This window comes from Manacus candei, unplaced genomic scaffold (assembly GCF_025592945.1).
Source record: "Manacus candei isolate 608988 ecotype Guabito, Panama unplaced genomic scaffold, ASM2559294v1 h1tg000093l, whole genome shotgun sequence".
Taxonomy (NCBI): Eukaryota; Metazoa; Chordata; class Aves; order Passeriformes; family Pipridae; genus Manacus; species Manacus candei.
The window spans coordinates 621,901-638,863 of record NW_026138141.1 but is presented as its reverse complement, the minus strand read 5'-3'; the positions used below and the strand labels follow the sequence as shown (position 1 = coordinate 638,863).

At 40.1% G+C, this 16,963-nt stretch overlaps 1 protein-coding gene across 2 annotated transcripts in view; it reads left to right on the top strand.

Moving 5' to 3' along the window:
* Nucleotides 1-8,352: 8,352 nt before the first annotated feature.
* Nucleotides 8,353-16,963, top strand: part of PLCXD3 (phosphatidylinositol specific phospholipase C X domain containing 3) — an 82,054-nt gene continuing 73,443 nt past the window's right edge. For both annotated transcript variants that reach the window (XM_051768237.1, XM_051768240.1), the window contains exon 1: nucleotides 8,353-8,751. In XM_051768237.1, the coding sequence (XP_051624197.1) occupies nucleotides 8,649-8,751 (103 nt within the window). In that variant the 5' untranslated portion in view covers nucleotides 8,353-8,648. The remainder of the gene's footprint in view (nucleotides 8,752-16,963) is intronic.

Here is a 16,963-nt window from a genome sequence, read left to right as displayed (position 1 = left end):
TCCCTCTAGCGTGAGTGGTGAACCATGTCCCAGCCTGACTTCCGACTGCAAGTGTGGGTGCATGAACCATATTTCTCAAAGCTCTTCTTGGCTTTACTCTTCCTGGAGGCACTTTGGTTTCAGTTTGCCTTTAGTTTCATGGATTAAATATATCTGTCTCCACACGTCAAGAAAATTTTCCACCTGAGATCCAAAGTTTGGTTCCAGGGAAGAATAATGATGCAGGAGACCAGTAAGCATTTCTGACTGTCATTTGCAATGGAACAAATAGCTCCTGTTTTTCCTTCTCCTTCCGCAACACTCACTTTGTTTTGCCAACAGAACGATTTGCAAAGCTCTTGCAACGTTGCAGGGAGGGCCAAACCAGTGCTTGTGGAGGCTGGCTCTCTTGCTGCCGAATCTCCTGTCAGCTTCAAAGGGGTGAGGATTTTAACCACTGTGACTCCTCAGCCTGTGTGTGATTCAAGTTGTTTATCATCTAGACCATTCACAAACCTCCCACTGCTACTTCCCTTTCAGCAGTGGAAAATTCTTCCAAAAACTGAATTCTAAAAATGGGACAGAGTTTTGCTGTCTCTTTCACTTCATATGGCTTGTGGAATAGCACATCAGTGCTCCTATTTCTCAGATGGCATAAGCTTAACATAACAGCGAGGAGACTTTAGCGTTCTACCTTTACAATTTAGCTACTGCTGAATCATTTCCACACAGAGATTTCAAACAAAATACTTATGCCTAGAATCCATGTACATTTTCTTCTATTCATAAATATGAATTGTATGATTTTGACATTCTTACATATGTACGCTTGTAAAAATCTGCTGATTTACACACAACTGTGCCACACTTCAACTCATGAAGAATCCTGTCTCCAAATTGAACCCAGCACTTAAAATTACATTAATTAAGTGTAATAATGAATACTTTGTTATGTTCTGCCACTGTGTTCTGCTCAGAAAGGTCATTTCATTTGTCCAGAGAGAGATGAAACTGAACATGGGGCTTTCCTCTCCACCTTATTCCTCTTCTCCAAGTCTCCCTGAGCTGCCTTTGTTTCACAGTGCCTTTGCAGGCACTGTGGGGTTGCAAAGCTGTTAATTACCACAAGGAAAAGACCTTGGAACTCCCCCTAGGTGAAAGAAAACAGCATGCACGATGGCTGAATTAAGTTTCTGTTTTTCACAACAGTAGAAAATGGAAATCTGTTGCTTCACCCCCATGAGAAAGAATATATTATTGAAGTCTGTATTTCTGTGTGCAGATTCCTGCAGAAGTCTTTCACTTTTCATTGTCTTGTCTGGTTGAGCCCCCACTGACTTCACAGGGCCTGGAGCCAACATGAAGAAGAGCAGACACTGCACATTATAGCACAGTCATGCTCTGACCCGTCCAGCCCTTGCAACAACACACACTGAAAGCAGCTGGTTTGTTGAAAGGAGAGAACATTTATTTCTTTAATGGATTGCTTATTGCCCAAAAAGAATTGTAGAAAAAAACTGAGTATCTGAAAAAATCTACAAAAATCCTGAGTATCTGAAAAAAACCTGGAACAACTAAAAGATCAGACATGTTTTAAGGCAAAGTGATGGTATGCTGAGTTCAGTTGATGGATAAAGAAAAGGAGCTGCCCAGCACCGTTGTGGGACACACTGGGGCTTTGGTTTAGTCATACTCTGGATTTGCAAGTGAGACTTGGAATTTAGACTCCACTTTTGGTGAGAAACCCTTCTGCCCTTAAAAATTACAACAGATGACCTCTTGTGCATAATTTCATTTGATGAAGGCCAAGGGTGAGGAAGCAATTCAAAGCACAGAGACGTGGAGATGAGTCCAGAGGAACCAGAGTTAAATGGCATTGGAGGAGATGCTTTCTGAAGGAAATACAAGACCATCTCCTTCACCTCATTGCCCCAGAGGATGGACATCCAGGGGCAGAGATAAACCCCAGAACCTGGTCTCTAAACTCTTGGTGATACCCTCACCTTTGGATATCAAATTTCTCCATCTTTTGGGGGATTCTTTTCCTTTCTTTGTTACTGCTCACTTTTTCCCTTCTCTTGTTACATGATTTGTTCTTTCTTACCTTATTTTCTTCAGCTAGAAGAATAAAAATCCCCGGTTTCAAGTAAGAAGTTTTATGTTTTTGCACAGGATGTTACCTTTGAGTAATGACCACGTAGCATTCCTTCACATCACGAAGTGGAGTGGGACAATGCTGCCACTGACTTCTCATACATACTTGTCATTTCTTTCTTTAGTGTCCCTGCCACCCTCTTCCTACCTCTTCCCCTACAGAAGCCAGATGTACCACATTTTTCTTTGGGGTCGAGACACCCCTGCACCTGTACTATCCAACCTGCAAATGCCAAACTGGAAACACTGCACTGCTCACGCCTATCATGAAGGGGGTGTAATTGAAAAGGAACGTGACCTCTCATCCCTGCAGCTGGCACTGACTGCAGCCTGTGAAATGTGGCTGGCATACTGATTTGAGCCTTGTGCTAAAATCTCATTAGTCCTGCTGACTATTTTCAACACCTTTTGGGAATGCTTCATTACCATGCAAACAGCAAGAGCTTGTTTGGAAAGCCTCATCCAGGATGCAGGCATGCATCTTTCATGAAACATGACTCCAGTTGCCAAGAGTAGAACTGACCACAGTTAACACTCTGCAGCTCCTGTTGGGAAGTCTCTGTGTCATCCACAATCTTTTCTATTTAAAACTAAAAAAGACTTTTCATCTCCAGTGACTTAGGATATATAGCATGGTAGATGCATTAGCTATTAACCAACTGATACTATTTTTTCATTATTTTCACTGATTTTGAACTATTCTCCAACAGGCACAGAAATAAAAATACTTAATTACTGCCTAATATTCATTGCTTAGCAGTCATTATACATTCATTTGCTTTCACTATTTTCTCATTTAATGCAGTTCCCATTTCTTTTAGCCTCTTTTAAATAACAGGACATGAATGGTTTGACTGATGTTTGACTGATCATACAGCAAAGAAATGGGAACTACCTAGTGCGTATGTGCTGCTCAGTTGCAGCCAAGATCAATTACAAAATGTCATTCTAAATATCTTGATGGTAAAGAAACAGTAAAATCAGGTAAAATCTGAGAGTTTCTTTTTTATAGCAATTAATTTCCATACTGTGACAAATTAAAAAGTACTTTAATATTATTTTCCTTTTCTCCCTCAGTTTCTAAAAACAGTGCATGGCAGGTCTGAACTGCATCCCAAATGGCTTACACATACATTTCTGGTGGTCTCCTGTAAAATCCTGCAAGCACTGTCCACTTCTGATTATCTCATCCATTTCATTCCTGCTCCTTTCACTGTTTTCTCTGTGTATGACCTTGTCTTTTCTTAAAAAAATGTGATAACATAATGTATAGTCTATGAAAATAGCTTTTTTATTTTGCTTGGTTCTCTCTTGCATTTTTAACACTTTTTTTAAACAGCTTTTTTAACAGTTTTTACCCTGCCTTGAACATTCCTAATTTGTCTGTGCTAGTTACAACCCCAAAGGTTGTAACTCAGCACCCATACAACCTTCTGAAATGTCTTATCTGCTATTACTTTTTAAAGAAGATTTTAGTTAGGCTGGTCAAAATTTTCTATTCAGACAAAGGGCTGTGTTTTCTGCCAAAACTAGAGTCATGGGAATATCTGACTGCCTAGAAAACTTCTCATTTTTTTTTGATACTGCTGGGAAAAGGTTGGTTTGAGGCTTTCAAGTCTTTTTTTTTTTAACAAAGGTAGATACTTTCATATTGATAAAGTCTTTTGTGACCGTGTCAACAGTACATTGGGAGGCTACAAGGATTATGATCAGCACTTCATAATCCTTGTAGAGCTTCCTTCTGCTTTGCCTGGGCTAACTCCACCACTAAACTCATTTAGCTCTTTTTTTTTTTAAAAAAACAATGGTTTTCTACCTTGAGAATGAGGTCAAATTCAAATGCTTGAATCAAGCTTTCTCTGCAAGTTCTTAACCAAGCTGAACATGGGTCCTTCAAGTTACAGAGAAACTTGTTAATGACAAAATGTTCATGAGCTTCTATAGAAAACTTTTAAACATTGTCAGGTTGGTTTAGAAATAAAAGCCAATCTCTCTCTCCCCGTACCAAATTTGCATACTTTGCTGTGATCTTACAGCACTGGCTATAAGAAAATAGGATTTTTCATGTTCTGCTATCGCTGCTCTCAGTGAGTCTTTGCAGTAATGCCAACATAACCAAACTTGTTTGGTTTCAGCCAGGTAAAAAAGTAGCCACTGATGTGCCTTTAAGCAAACATATTAGGTGAGACATAGTAGGACTCTGCATGACAAAGTTAGAAAAGAAAAAGACAAAACCTTTTTCCAAAACCTGAAAAGTACTCTTCAGAAAGGAGTAGCTAGGGTGAAATTGATTTCCACCTGAGGACTGGATACAAATACAATGATTTCTCTTTTATCCTCTTTATTTCAAGTTTCCAGAATTTGGTTAACTATAACAGTCTTGTCATACACTCTAATTATTTTATTCTTTGTATATTTTTGTAATGTCTCTGCTTTCTTTATAAAGTATGCAAGTAAAAACATGCCTTGGATCTTTATATTAACCCATCGTGTTCACAGCCTCTGCAATTTACCTCAAGAGAGTGGGGATAACACTAACATCATCCTTACATTTGTCAGCTGCTCAGAACAAATATTGTTTCTTCTCAGATTCATTATTGGCACCAGCAAGGATGCTTAGATTTTCTTAGTAGAGAATCACAAATCAGAATACAGAATAAACTAAATTTTCTTTTGCTTGTAGAACTGAAACAGACTTATTCTTTCCCATAAAACGAGAAAATACTATTTCCCTGTTTCTACAAGGCTTTTTTTCTCACTACTGAGAAATTTTGTAAGCTGTTTTGACAGGACGAATACTGCTAAACAGAAATTGCTTAATGAATGCAAAGTGAGCTTGTCAAAGTAGCCAGATGAGGTATGAAATGACAACGAAATACTTGTCACCGCTTCTATTCACCCACATGGTCATTTAAAAAATTATCTCATTCAATCAGTCTACTTACTTTGAGTCTTTGAGGTTTTATGTGCTTGTCATATAAATAAAAATCACTTTTCATAACTGTTAGCCATGAAAAGTAACAAAATTGAGAATACTGCAGATCCACTGCATTCTCAAGTAACAAGAATATAATTGGGAACTCAGCTGCAAACAACTGGAATGGCTTTAGACCCCCAGCGTTACTGATGGAGTCATTTAAAATCATGGGAGCTGCAAACACGGGATGGCAGCCAGGATTTGTTCTGAAAAACTTCTATTAATAGAAATGGGCTGTAAGAAGGAGGAAGAAACCAAACCTCAGGAGCAGAATCCACTGTAAAAGTTAAAATATTTAAATAACAGTAATTCTTCTGTTCAAAACCTCATTTTGAATTCAGTAACAATAGATTTTGAGTAAATAAATCAGATATAGAAGGAAAATTACAGAAAGTAATTAAGTCTGTAAATGACATTAAGTCATTTTTTCTTTTACCTTTCAGAGTTGAATGTATTTTATGTAATTTACAAAAAAAGATCCTGCTACTCCTTTGTTATTCATATGATTAAAATAGATGCCAAGGACTTATGGAAAGGCAAAGTATCTGACTGTTAAAATGAGAAAGTGTAACAGTGAATGTTTACCATTAAAATGCTGGGTTTTTTGGGGAATAAAAACAATGGAAAGTCTTTTTTAACAGTGTAATTAATTTTGAGTGCTGAAGTGACATTTCTACTGGCTAAATTACTCTGTTTTGCTGTTCCTTGGAAGCAGAGGTGCCTCTATTCATCCATACTGTTATAGCTGCAGACTGGAGAGAACACAATACATGAAGAACAGGTAGCACAATTTCAATTTTCCTTCACTTCATGGCATCTTCAGTGAGCTCAGCGTAGCTGTGAATAAAAGAGCAAAGATGGTATTTTTCTGTACCTTGGCACTGCCTTTCATTTTCATTGTACCTGGTACCTCCTAAGCTTTTAAAGTATTTGATTCCTGGGATCTACTTTCTTTCACAGTTCAGACTTGTTATGTGTAAGGATTTCAGTAATTTGACCAAAAATGTGGGTTTTAATTTTTTTAAATAAGAACAAAAGTTTGTATGGATACTCTGATTTTGATTTACAGGTTGCCATTTTTCATAAATCAGTTAAAATTAGTAAAATGACAGATTCAAGCTAAACCACAGTATGCAGCCCTTCAGTCATGATAAAAGAATATTTTGGGGTTTTTTTAATTAAACTCTTCCCAAGCAGATACACAGAGAAATTCTGAAGTCTCAAACCACTGAAAGGCTCCAAAAACTACTTTTTTCTTTAAAGTCAAAGCTTCCAAGTCAATGTTTCTTAGGTTGCTGTATAAATGTTTCTGACTTCCTGGGCCATAAAAGCTTCCTTTCCTACCCCGTTTCTCTCCAAACTATTCAAGCCTGTGTTTCCCCAAGTTCATAGAGACTCAATGACAGATTTTAAGCCTGCTATCTTAGCAGTTACATTAGAAACAGAGGCAAACCTTTTCAAACACAATTTGTGTGAGACATGTTAGAATGGACTGGTTTTCACAAAGCAGAGGATTCATGGTTTGAAAATGAAGAATCTTACTTTGGGCATCAAAAAAAAAAAAAAAGATACCAAAGCTCTAATTACTTCCAGAGGGAAATGCCAACAAGTTTCTACTCAGCACAGAGGGATATAAACAGTTCTCTAGTAGAGTAGAAAGCATTACTGAGAGGTAGTTTTAGGCATTATTATACATATTAATACCTTTTAAAATTACATAGGTTTGCAGGTATTTGTTTTATGTTGCTCTGAGCTACACCCAAAGCTTCAGAGACCAGAAGAGATCAACAGCAGTAATAACAACATGTTTAACCTTTCAAAAAGATGTATACTTCATTTTTTTCTCAGAAAAAGTAGAACATGTTTTGGATAGGATAAAAATTCAGCAGCAGTTTTCCAGGTAACCAGTGCAATTCATGCATAACCTTGCCCCTTAAACTGATTTGATTCAATCATGTTGATAAAAACATTCATCGCTCCTTACTGGAATGCTCCTTAGAAATCTTAATTTTTTTAACTATAATTTCTTCCTGTTCTTTGAAGACGATGTAAAGTAATATCTTCCACCTTTAAGTCATTAGTGGGATTTATGTCCTCTGTCTAAAGTGTGGGTTTGTCTTTTTTTTATCATGCTTGCTAATACCAGTCATTTTGGAAGGAGCAGATTAGCATCTTAATAGGCAGGATGTAATACTCCAAAAACTTTAATGGCCTTGGTGGCTGTTTGTTTTCTCCTTCCCGTTTTTCATGTATTGCTCAAATCAGATTCAGCGTCTCCCCCAAGGTCAACCATCTGATCACATTTCCCAAGCAACCCCCACCTTAAGAGCTATTTCTGTTGCAAAAAGTGAGTCAGCAAAATTTCCTTTATTTAAATACCTCATAAGTAGTCACTCGCTTTCCAAGAAATTGTTCCTTTATTTTGTGGTTGAAGGAAGAGTTTCTCATTATACTTGCTCTGGAAACTTAGACAGAAAGAGAAAGGTGAATTATTATTAGTTGTTCCCTGAAATTTTATTTCTAAAGCCAGTTGTTATAGAAGCCATTAAGTGAGAACACAAGGACCAGAGGATACAGGATCAGAGCTGACCCTCCTAGGAATTGTTCACGTCAAGGTGAACTGATAAACTGAACCTGTCTCAGTCATGGTTCTGTCCAGGTACTGGTTTTGACAGATCTACTGCCGACACCTACAGCCTGAACACCTTTTCTGTTTCCCACAGTCTACCATATGAACTTCTACACACGTGTCAACACCTCTGATGAAAAACGGAAGTTTTCAGACACATTGAAATCAAAAAGACCAGGCTTCTTGTAACAGTTCAAAATGGCTCACAGAGCTTTGCCAGGTTCATTCATTCATGGATCTGGAGGCAGCCAGATCTGCTTTGTTATGCCAACATTAAAACGCTTCTCCAAAGACAGGTTAGAAATGAGAATAGAAGATAGTACTTTGGATCATCCTCAAAAGGAAAATAAAATATTATTGCCAAAAAAATTAGATCTCCCGGGAGTGTTCAACTAAGGTGTACTGTTGTTTTTTTTTCATGTGAGTAACCTGCTGCAAAAGCAGACGTTCGCAGCACAGGCAGCCGAGGCTGTGCGGGGTGCCGGGTCCCCCCACGGGGCACTCAGCCGACCCACGGCCGAGGTCAGGGATATGCCGCAGAGTTCCAGGGCCACGCAGGGCGGCACCGCCGGGGCCCCGAACGCCATCCCGGGCCCCGACGCCCGGTCGGACTCTGCTGCCGCCGCCCGACCCGGGGCGGGCGCGACGGGGCCGGAGCGCTGCGGGCCGGCGGATGCCCGGTGCGGACCGGCCGGGGCTGGGCCGTGACACCGCTCCCTCCGTGGCACCGGGGGCGGGTTCGCCCGCAGGGCGCTGCGGCCGCGGCGCGGGGAGGCGGCGGGGGCTCGGCGGGGCGGGGGGAGGCGGCGCCGGGCGGGCGGGGCCCGGGCTCGGGGGGCTGGGGCCGGGACCGGAGCCGCGCGAGTTGGAACGAGCGGCGGCGGCAGCAGCAGCAGCAGCAGCAGCAGCATGGCTTCATCGCAAGGGAAGAACGAGCTGCTCTTCGCCGACTGGATGGCAGCGCTGCCCGGCAGCCTCCACAGCACCCCGCTCACCAACCTGGCCATTCCCGGTAGGTGCTCCTGGCTGCCCTTCCCACGGCCGGGAGAGCGACGCGCTCGGCGCGGTTCAGTGCTCCGCGCACACCGCTGGGCAGGCGGCGCGCCCCTGCCGTGCTGCCGTGGGGCTCCGTGGCTGTCCCTTGCCGCGGTGCTCCGTGGCTGTCCCTTGCCGCGGTGCTCCGTGGCTGTCCCTTGCCGTGCGGGGCAGGTGCGGGGAGAGGCTCCCGCGGGACGCAGCTCCGGCGGCGCCGCGCTGTGCCCGGCTGGGAGGCGGCGGGAGCTGTACCTGGAGCCAGAGTGGGAAGGGAGCCTGTTCCTGCACCGCCAGACCGGCGTAACAGCCCGATTAGCAGACCTCGCGTAGCTCCGAAATGCCACATACCTCCCGTTTCCTCGTAAACTTATGCTTCTCGGTGGGTCGGAGCGCGGCCGGGCGCAGGGCTGCGGCTGCCGAGAGGGGAGGCAGGCTGCGGCACTGCGCGGCTTCGTGCCTTGTCGCCGTCAGGAAACGTTCGATCTCAACACAAACTCAAATAAGATGAGAAATAGCAGGTGGTGGTGCTCAGGCTATGAACTCTTTCTTTCCTGCTCTCTCAGCTTTTTTTTTTTTTCTTTTTTTTTTTTTTGTTAACTATAGCTGTAGAGTTAGGCAAAATGCATCTTAGAATGCAAGCCAGTAATTGATTCAGGTGATCTCTGGTTTGAGGGAGCACCTCGTTTTACTAGACCTCTTTACCAGCAGCTCGTCCTCTCTGAGGTGTCTAACGGGAATGACGTTAGAGAGATGCAGAAGCTTTAATACCTTTTAAGCTTCTCATGAGAAATGTTCACTTCTTGCAAGTTTTTGTGTATTAGACGGTCATGTTACAGGAATTTTTATGATGTTAAAGACATTAAGACAATGTATTTGCAGCTACTATTTGCTAGAAGATGTTTTCTGTAGTTTCATTTAAACACAGGTGTGCCCTTCTAAAAGTATATGTCGTAGTTTCTTATAGTTTGGACAAGCTGTGTCTAGCACTTTACTTGCTACATTGTTTTTTTGCTGTTGACCGAATATATCCTGTATAAAATTATGTCCCTTTTAGGCATGGGAATCCAGCGTCCTCAACTGATACATCAACCTATGTTGGAGCTGTAAAAATCTTTTGGTTAATAACTTTTCATTAACCCACAAACTGCAGAATGCTCTTAGTGAATACTGGCTATGATAAGAAATGTGTCTGTTTCTGATTCATGGTGGCTTCTCAGGTTAAATATTTTGGAGACATTTCCTGGTTTGAGGGCATCGTGATCAAACTTCCTTGCTTCTAGATACAAAAAATTGCCTTTGATGTGCATCACCATTGAGTGGCTTCCTTGACCGAAGGAAGCATTATGGGGCATGGTTATTGGTGCATCTATCTCACCAAGATCTCTCTGTTACATTCTCACAGCCTCATTATGAAAACTGTCCGCAGTTTTTGAGAGTGGAAGTTTCTCAGAGCTTGGCAATAATAATACAATAATACCTTGTTAACATGTTTAAATTAAAACAAACAAACAAAACAAAACAAACCTGCAGCGACCAGTTAATCCCAATACAGCATTAAGCAGTGGGCAAGTTCTGTAGGCTGTTAAGTGCAGAGACTTACATTGGGAGAAGGATTTTGTTCACGTAACAGCCATGAATACAGGGTTGCTTTTTGTGAAATTAGCAGCAAAACTTATATGACTTGAGTGGCATAGTGTTAAGACCTTTGAAATTTGTCCTTCTGTTAGTGTAAATTGACACAAACCTCTTATACGCCTGTCTCCGTTTTTAAATGCCAGCTTTGGCAAATAGAGTCGTATGGGGAGGGTGGCAATATGTTTCTTATGAATTTGTCAACTGGGGGGCCTGGCACACAGACTATAGGTATCAATGCAGTTTAAATATTATCTTCTAACATTTAGATTTACTATTATATTTAATATACAGTGTGGAAATGTACAATATTAAGTACAAAGGCTAACATGGGATTGATTTCATCCTTTAAGAAGAAATAACCTTTCAGACATTCCTAATATTTGAAAGTTTTCTCCCACGTGTCCACAACTGAACATTAATGATATGTGTGCATAATAACTATTAACATATAACTAGTGTCCAAGTAGCTAATGCAAGGAATGTGTAAAATGCAAACTCTCATATGTCAAATTGTCATAGTTTTAACTCATGAATTTTTAACTGTTTTGGAAAATAATGTATAAGTACTAAGGTATTCATACAAGTACTGCCATATCATGTGAATAGCATTTTATTTACATTGCCTTTTTTTTTTTTTTTTTCCCAGAAGGATTTAAACTTCCCTTGCACAGTATGAATACTGTTCTTGACCTTAATTCAGCTGGAGGAAATTCAGTTATGGAGCCAGAGTCCAAAAGTCGGTCCAGTGCAAATGTTGAAGAAAACAATTAGCTTGAAAATGTTGGAATGAATTTTCCAGTACAGAAGGTGTTCCACTGTATCAAGGGAGAAACGTTGTTTTATTAGAAATCGCCATTACATTTTTCATTGTTTAGTAGGAGCCCTTGGAACTGAGATGATATACTGTGTTGTCTTTGCACAGACATGCTTGTATTATTTTAACTGTTGTAAAGAGAGGCACAAAACCCACAGTATTCTGTCATAACTGTATGTAAACAATATTTTGAAGGAATGTTCCGGTCATAGTATGTTTAAAAACATTGATCACACTTTTTTATTGGTCAGTTGTCAGGCTTATGCAGGCACAAATTTATATTATTTAGCACCAATTATGCTTTCATAGTCAGTGCTGGATTCTGGTATTATTTCAGTGAGTTCTTTTACTAATTTCTTTCTTCAGAGTTCAAGCCAGGTACTTTTGTTTTCCTAACTCCAAGATCCCTGTAGATGAGGCCGAGGTCTATAATATAATATGTGCCAGCCTTGTCCATCAGAAACTTTTCTATTTGAGTTTCTTCCAAGTATGAGGATGATGCATTATAGCATGAGGTTTTCTGCTTTCATTGTGCTGCCTGTGTTCTCCTACACTGCAAGTGGCAGATTTTCCTCAAGTGATACTACTAATAGGAAATAATAGTATACATTATTTGGAAATAAAATAGTCCCTTAGTTTCCAGAAAATGCCACACATGCTTAATCTTCTATTGCTATGACAATTAGAATATTGAAAGGGTATATTCCTGGGACTTTAGGCCAAGAGGTATGTCTTCTAGTGTTTGTAAATTGCCTCTTGTGGTAAAGAATCTACCTGGATAAACTTGCAACACTTTGGATAAGAAAAAGATGGAGGATTTTGGTGTTTGGGGAGAGGATGTCATTCAGTAGTTGGCAGACTGTAGCTTTTTCAGTGCCTGTGCCTCTTTGATCAGGATAAGAAACAGGGTTTTGTAGGTAAGGCACACTTATAGAACTTAAATCTTTGTGCGCCCAGATTGAGGCTGAAAGGTGAGGTATGGAGAGCCTTTTTGCTCTGCTTTGTCAATATGCTCTTCTTATCTGGATTGAGCATATGAGTTATGTGCAGTGCAGTAAATAGACGTGAGTAGGCAGCATTTCCTCATGAACTGATCCACTTACTGATCGATAAACTTTCTTATTGACAGTCTGTAAATATGTATCTAATTTTATATCAGTCTGAGGTTTTGTACAAATAATCTGTGTGATACATGTTGCCTTTTTCACCAGTGCTAATATTCCAAGCCTCTAAGAAGTCCATAATAATAATTTACCATGGAAAAGAGTATTTACCTCCTCAGGTAACTAGTCCCTCCACCAAAATTAGTGCTAGCCTAAGATGTGTCGTATGAGCAGTCTGTGCTAGAGACATGTCTGTCCTTCATAAAGTGTAGGTAAAGTCTTCTGAATTAATTTAACACCCAGAATATCCCTTGAGTGCATAACTTCGACAGTTGTTCTTCAGGCTTTTGTTTCCTAGGAGAAGTCCCTGCTTTCTTTGAGCAGATGAAACTTCTGACCTCAGCATGTTCTCTTATTGCTCAAGGATGCACTATAAGCAACACAATTCTCAGTGCCATTTATTTTCACAGTGACACCAGCTTGGCTGCTATATGTGCCAATGTGCTAATGTAGTTCCTTAAAAGGAATGCACAGGATCTGATTGGCATCTCTTGTTTTCAGATTAAATTTTTTTTTGTTTATTTGTATTTTGACATATAAAGTTCTCTGCACATCAGCTGGAAAGCAACTGCTAGCCACAGCAGAGCTAACTTGGCTCCTCTTAAATAAGAAACTGTTACCAGGTGGAATTTTTTACCATTAGCCATCTTTAGAAGGAAGCTCTGTGACTTGAATTTTGTATTTTCCACTGTCATGCTTTGAAAAGAAAACAAGACCTCATAGGGAGTTATTTTACGAAAAGAAAGCATGTATGTCAGTGTCAAAGGTGTATTAGAAGATGGAAGATGGTATGGGGAGGCTTGGGAAAAGCATATGTGTTAGTGTAGCTGGAATATTTTAGCCATTTTTGTGAATAACAGCACTGCTGTGGTAACATAACAGCTCTGTTTTGAATACTTGTAATAGCTTGCAAATTTTCAAGTGATTACTTTGGTTCTTGGACAGACACTTCTCAGCCCCGTGGGGAAGTTCTTTCATCTATAAAAAGGCTAGAAGTTCTTCTTTGTTGGTTACGTAGGCACACAACATTTTCACTGTTTAAATGTTATTAGGAAACTATTTAATTTTGAGCTTGAGCATCCGATGATTTGGATTTGGATTAAAAGTGAAGAGTGATTGTCTTTGAGAAGCACTTGGGACCTGTTTCACCCTTGTGTGTCCACTGCGATCAACAGAGTACCTCTGCTTTGTATGCCAGGGTCTGATTCTGTACAAAATGAGCTCTGTCTAGAACTGTGGACTGATGATGCAGGTAAATTTATAAATAAGCCCATCGTGCAAATCACCCCTAAGCTTTTGACATACTTATAAGTATCTGGAAGAGCTGTTTCTTTTTCCAGTGCGCGCTGCACTAGTTTTTTGTTGTTCTTCTATCAGAAATAAGTACTTTATGCTTTATTTTCTGATCAGAAAATGAGCAAAGATCCTTATATCTGTAACTTCTTTTAGGATCTCTCTTTTCCTCCTTGTTCATGTTCTTCTTTTTATATCAATCACTTTTCTCCCAAAATGGCCTCTCACTGGCCCTGCACACACCAGTGTGTCATTTCCAACCCTTTCAGAAATATTTCTGTGTGATACAGTTTCCTGCAGCATTCGCTGTTAATTTCTCCTGCTGCAACATGTTTCTAGCACACACAGAATGAAGCTGTTTGGTTCCTCACACTGCCACAAAATCAAACAGTTCAAGCCCTTCGCTTTCTTGCCCATCTGCGACCAGAGGTAATTCGAAGCTGCCTTTGCTTGGTTTCCCCACAGGAGCTGTTTATTAATCCAGCAGTCCCTGTCCACTCTGTCTCCTGCGGCTCAGTTCCAGCAGAACGGCCTCCTGTGACCTGCCTTGCATCCTGCCACCATGGCAGGTGCAACAGAGGGAACAGCTTTGTTGCCATCTGGAATTATTTCTGTCTTTTCAATTCACTGAACTGCTGTTTTATCTCTTGTCTGAAAATTTCTTGGCTGTTCTGTAAATCCAGACTGCCCTTACCTTCTGACAGTTTTTAACTTCGTGTTTGGTGGTATGTGTTTTATGTTTGGTAACTTTCTGCAGTTCTTACTGTAGTGCAGCTTGAACTGTGTCTTTCATACAAAATATACTTGGATTTGAAGATCCTCAGACACACTCAACAGTGCAAGTAGTTAAAAATGCAGGTACAAAGTAGACAAAGTTATGAAGATTGTAACTTTAAGACCTCTAGGAGGGCTATGCAATCTCTTCTACTGCTCTGCATAGAGATAATAATTAAAATTTTAGCAACTTATTTAGAAATTAATTATGTATAACTTACAAATAGTATTCAAATATAGTAGACAGATAGGTGTTTAACAGTTCTGCTCTTCAAAGAGCAGCCAGTTCCAGGGGGAATAGCCTTCATGCTCATCTTGTCTTTTCTTCAAAGTAGGTACAAATTATGGGTGCTTTTGTGAACAGACCTCCTTGTGCAATCCCTACAGTATAGCCTATGGGACACTGCAAACTATATAATTTGAAAGAAAGGTGGTTCAAAATCTGGTGGTTTGGGTTTTAATCTAAACTTTTACAAAGCTGAATGTTTTATTTGACCTACTGTAGCAAACCTTGGTTTGATTTTTCCATTGTTTTGAACAGCTGTATAGTATCAGCCAGTAACTACAGAAAGGCTAAAATATATTATTTCTTGTTAGAAAGTATAGATTTCTATTTTAAAACCATCTAACCGTTTTCACCGTGGTCTAATTTTTAAACAAATTGCTAAAGCTGTTTTCAGATGCTTTTTTTAACCAGCTTTTAAACCATCTCTCTTCACATTAAATAAAGTTAATCTTTGCTTCATTTAATCTCTTTAATCTGGTTAGCTCACATATCTCATGCTTAAATACTTAAGTGTTTCAACTGTGAAATAAACTATTGCAGAATAGCTAGAAAAAGAGAAAGGATGGGAAGAAAAAATGGATTTGCTTTGTTGTGGTTGCAGGATTTGCTCCCCTCTGTGCATGTCACTTCGGATGTTTCAGATGATTGGAGATATATGACATGTGCTGCTGCTATGAAGGGGAAAACCTATCTATGAAGTTTACTGGATTATAAATTTTGCTTGTAATTTTAAAAAGCCGGGATAAAGGGCACTGAACTAATGTAGGCTTTAAGTAAATTCTATAGCCTTTTTTTTTATAACAAAACAAAACCCAGTGAGTTGAAGATTATACTTTATGCTTTACCTTCTTGTCATGCTGTCATCCACAACGTATTTGTATTTTAATAGAAGACTTTTTTTTTTAAACCTGTAAAACCTTTGGCATGTGTTTATACTTTGACAGCCACACAACTTTGTTTTATAATTACGAAAGGTTGATAAACTGGGATTTAACTAAGAGTAGAAAAAGGTAGAAAATGTGAGTTATGCAATCAAACTGATGTCTTAGAGCCTCAAAGTTTATTAGCTTGTTGTTTTTCCTAGATCCTGTTATTAGAACTTTAACCATCAAAATACATGCTTCAAAAATACATGCTTCAAACTAGTCTGGGTATTCACACCAAAACCAAATGGTGTGTTTGTACATCTTCTGAACCAGCGTGTGACTGGAATTGTCTTCTGATGTTTCATTCAGATGCCTGCCATTGAAGGGTAGAAGAGAAATGGAAAAGTTTGATGCATTTTCATTAACTGACACTGCTGAATGGTCTTATGAAGGCTGTTAGAAGTCTCTGCCATGTTTTCTTCTTTGTAGACTGGGCTGGGTAATCTCAAGACCGCTGATGTGAGGCTGGCCTTTCTCTCAGGAGGGGAGCTGGGTTAGGAAGTCTGCTCCATGGATTGTGGAACATTTCAGTGATCCCTAGGCTGTGCTTTGGGAGAAAGAGCATTTGTTTTACACTGCAAAGCTCACAACAACTTTTGGTGGAGTGCTGCTTTCCAGCCGTGTGAATGCTACCCAAAAGTTGGTTTGTCAGCAGAGAAGTTTGAGCATGTACTGATTCTAGTCGCTACTACAGGAATCCCAACACATTTCCTGTTTTGGTATTAGTCTTTCTTTCTGGTGAAGCTGTCAAATTTTACAAGACTGTTCTAATTGTATAGATCATGTTCACAAATACTACCTCATAAGTCATGCAAGCTGGGTAGGTGGTGTCCCTTGTATCTCATGTGTGAAAATGCATGTTCCTATCATGTGATCCAAAAATGTGAGAATTTTGGATTGATTCCCTCAGACTTGAAGTGTCTACACCTCAGAAGTGGCTCATATGTCTATGATGGGCAGATCAGGAGGTCACTTTGAAGCTACTGCGGAAGACACCTGGCAGTTGCTTTTTCCATTGCTGGGAAGCAGTGAGGACTGTGTTGGCATTCTGCATGGCACCGCAGTAGAAGTGGATAATTAGTTAGTACACTGAGGTTAGCAGAGGTTGGATGAAGCTGGTTTTGAACAGAAATTCCCCAGTTACCCTCTGCCACAAAAAGTGGGAGGAGGGTGTTTGTTGGAAGTTCTCTAGAGACAAATATCTAACTTGGACATTGAATAGCAGGTGCTATGTTTATCTGCATTCTTCTGCATCCTCACTGCAATAAAAAAGCACTTTTAGGGTGTTGCTTCACTGG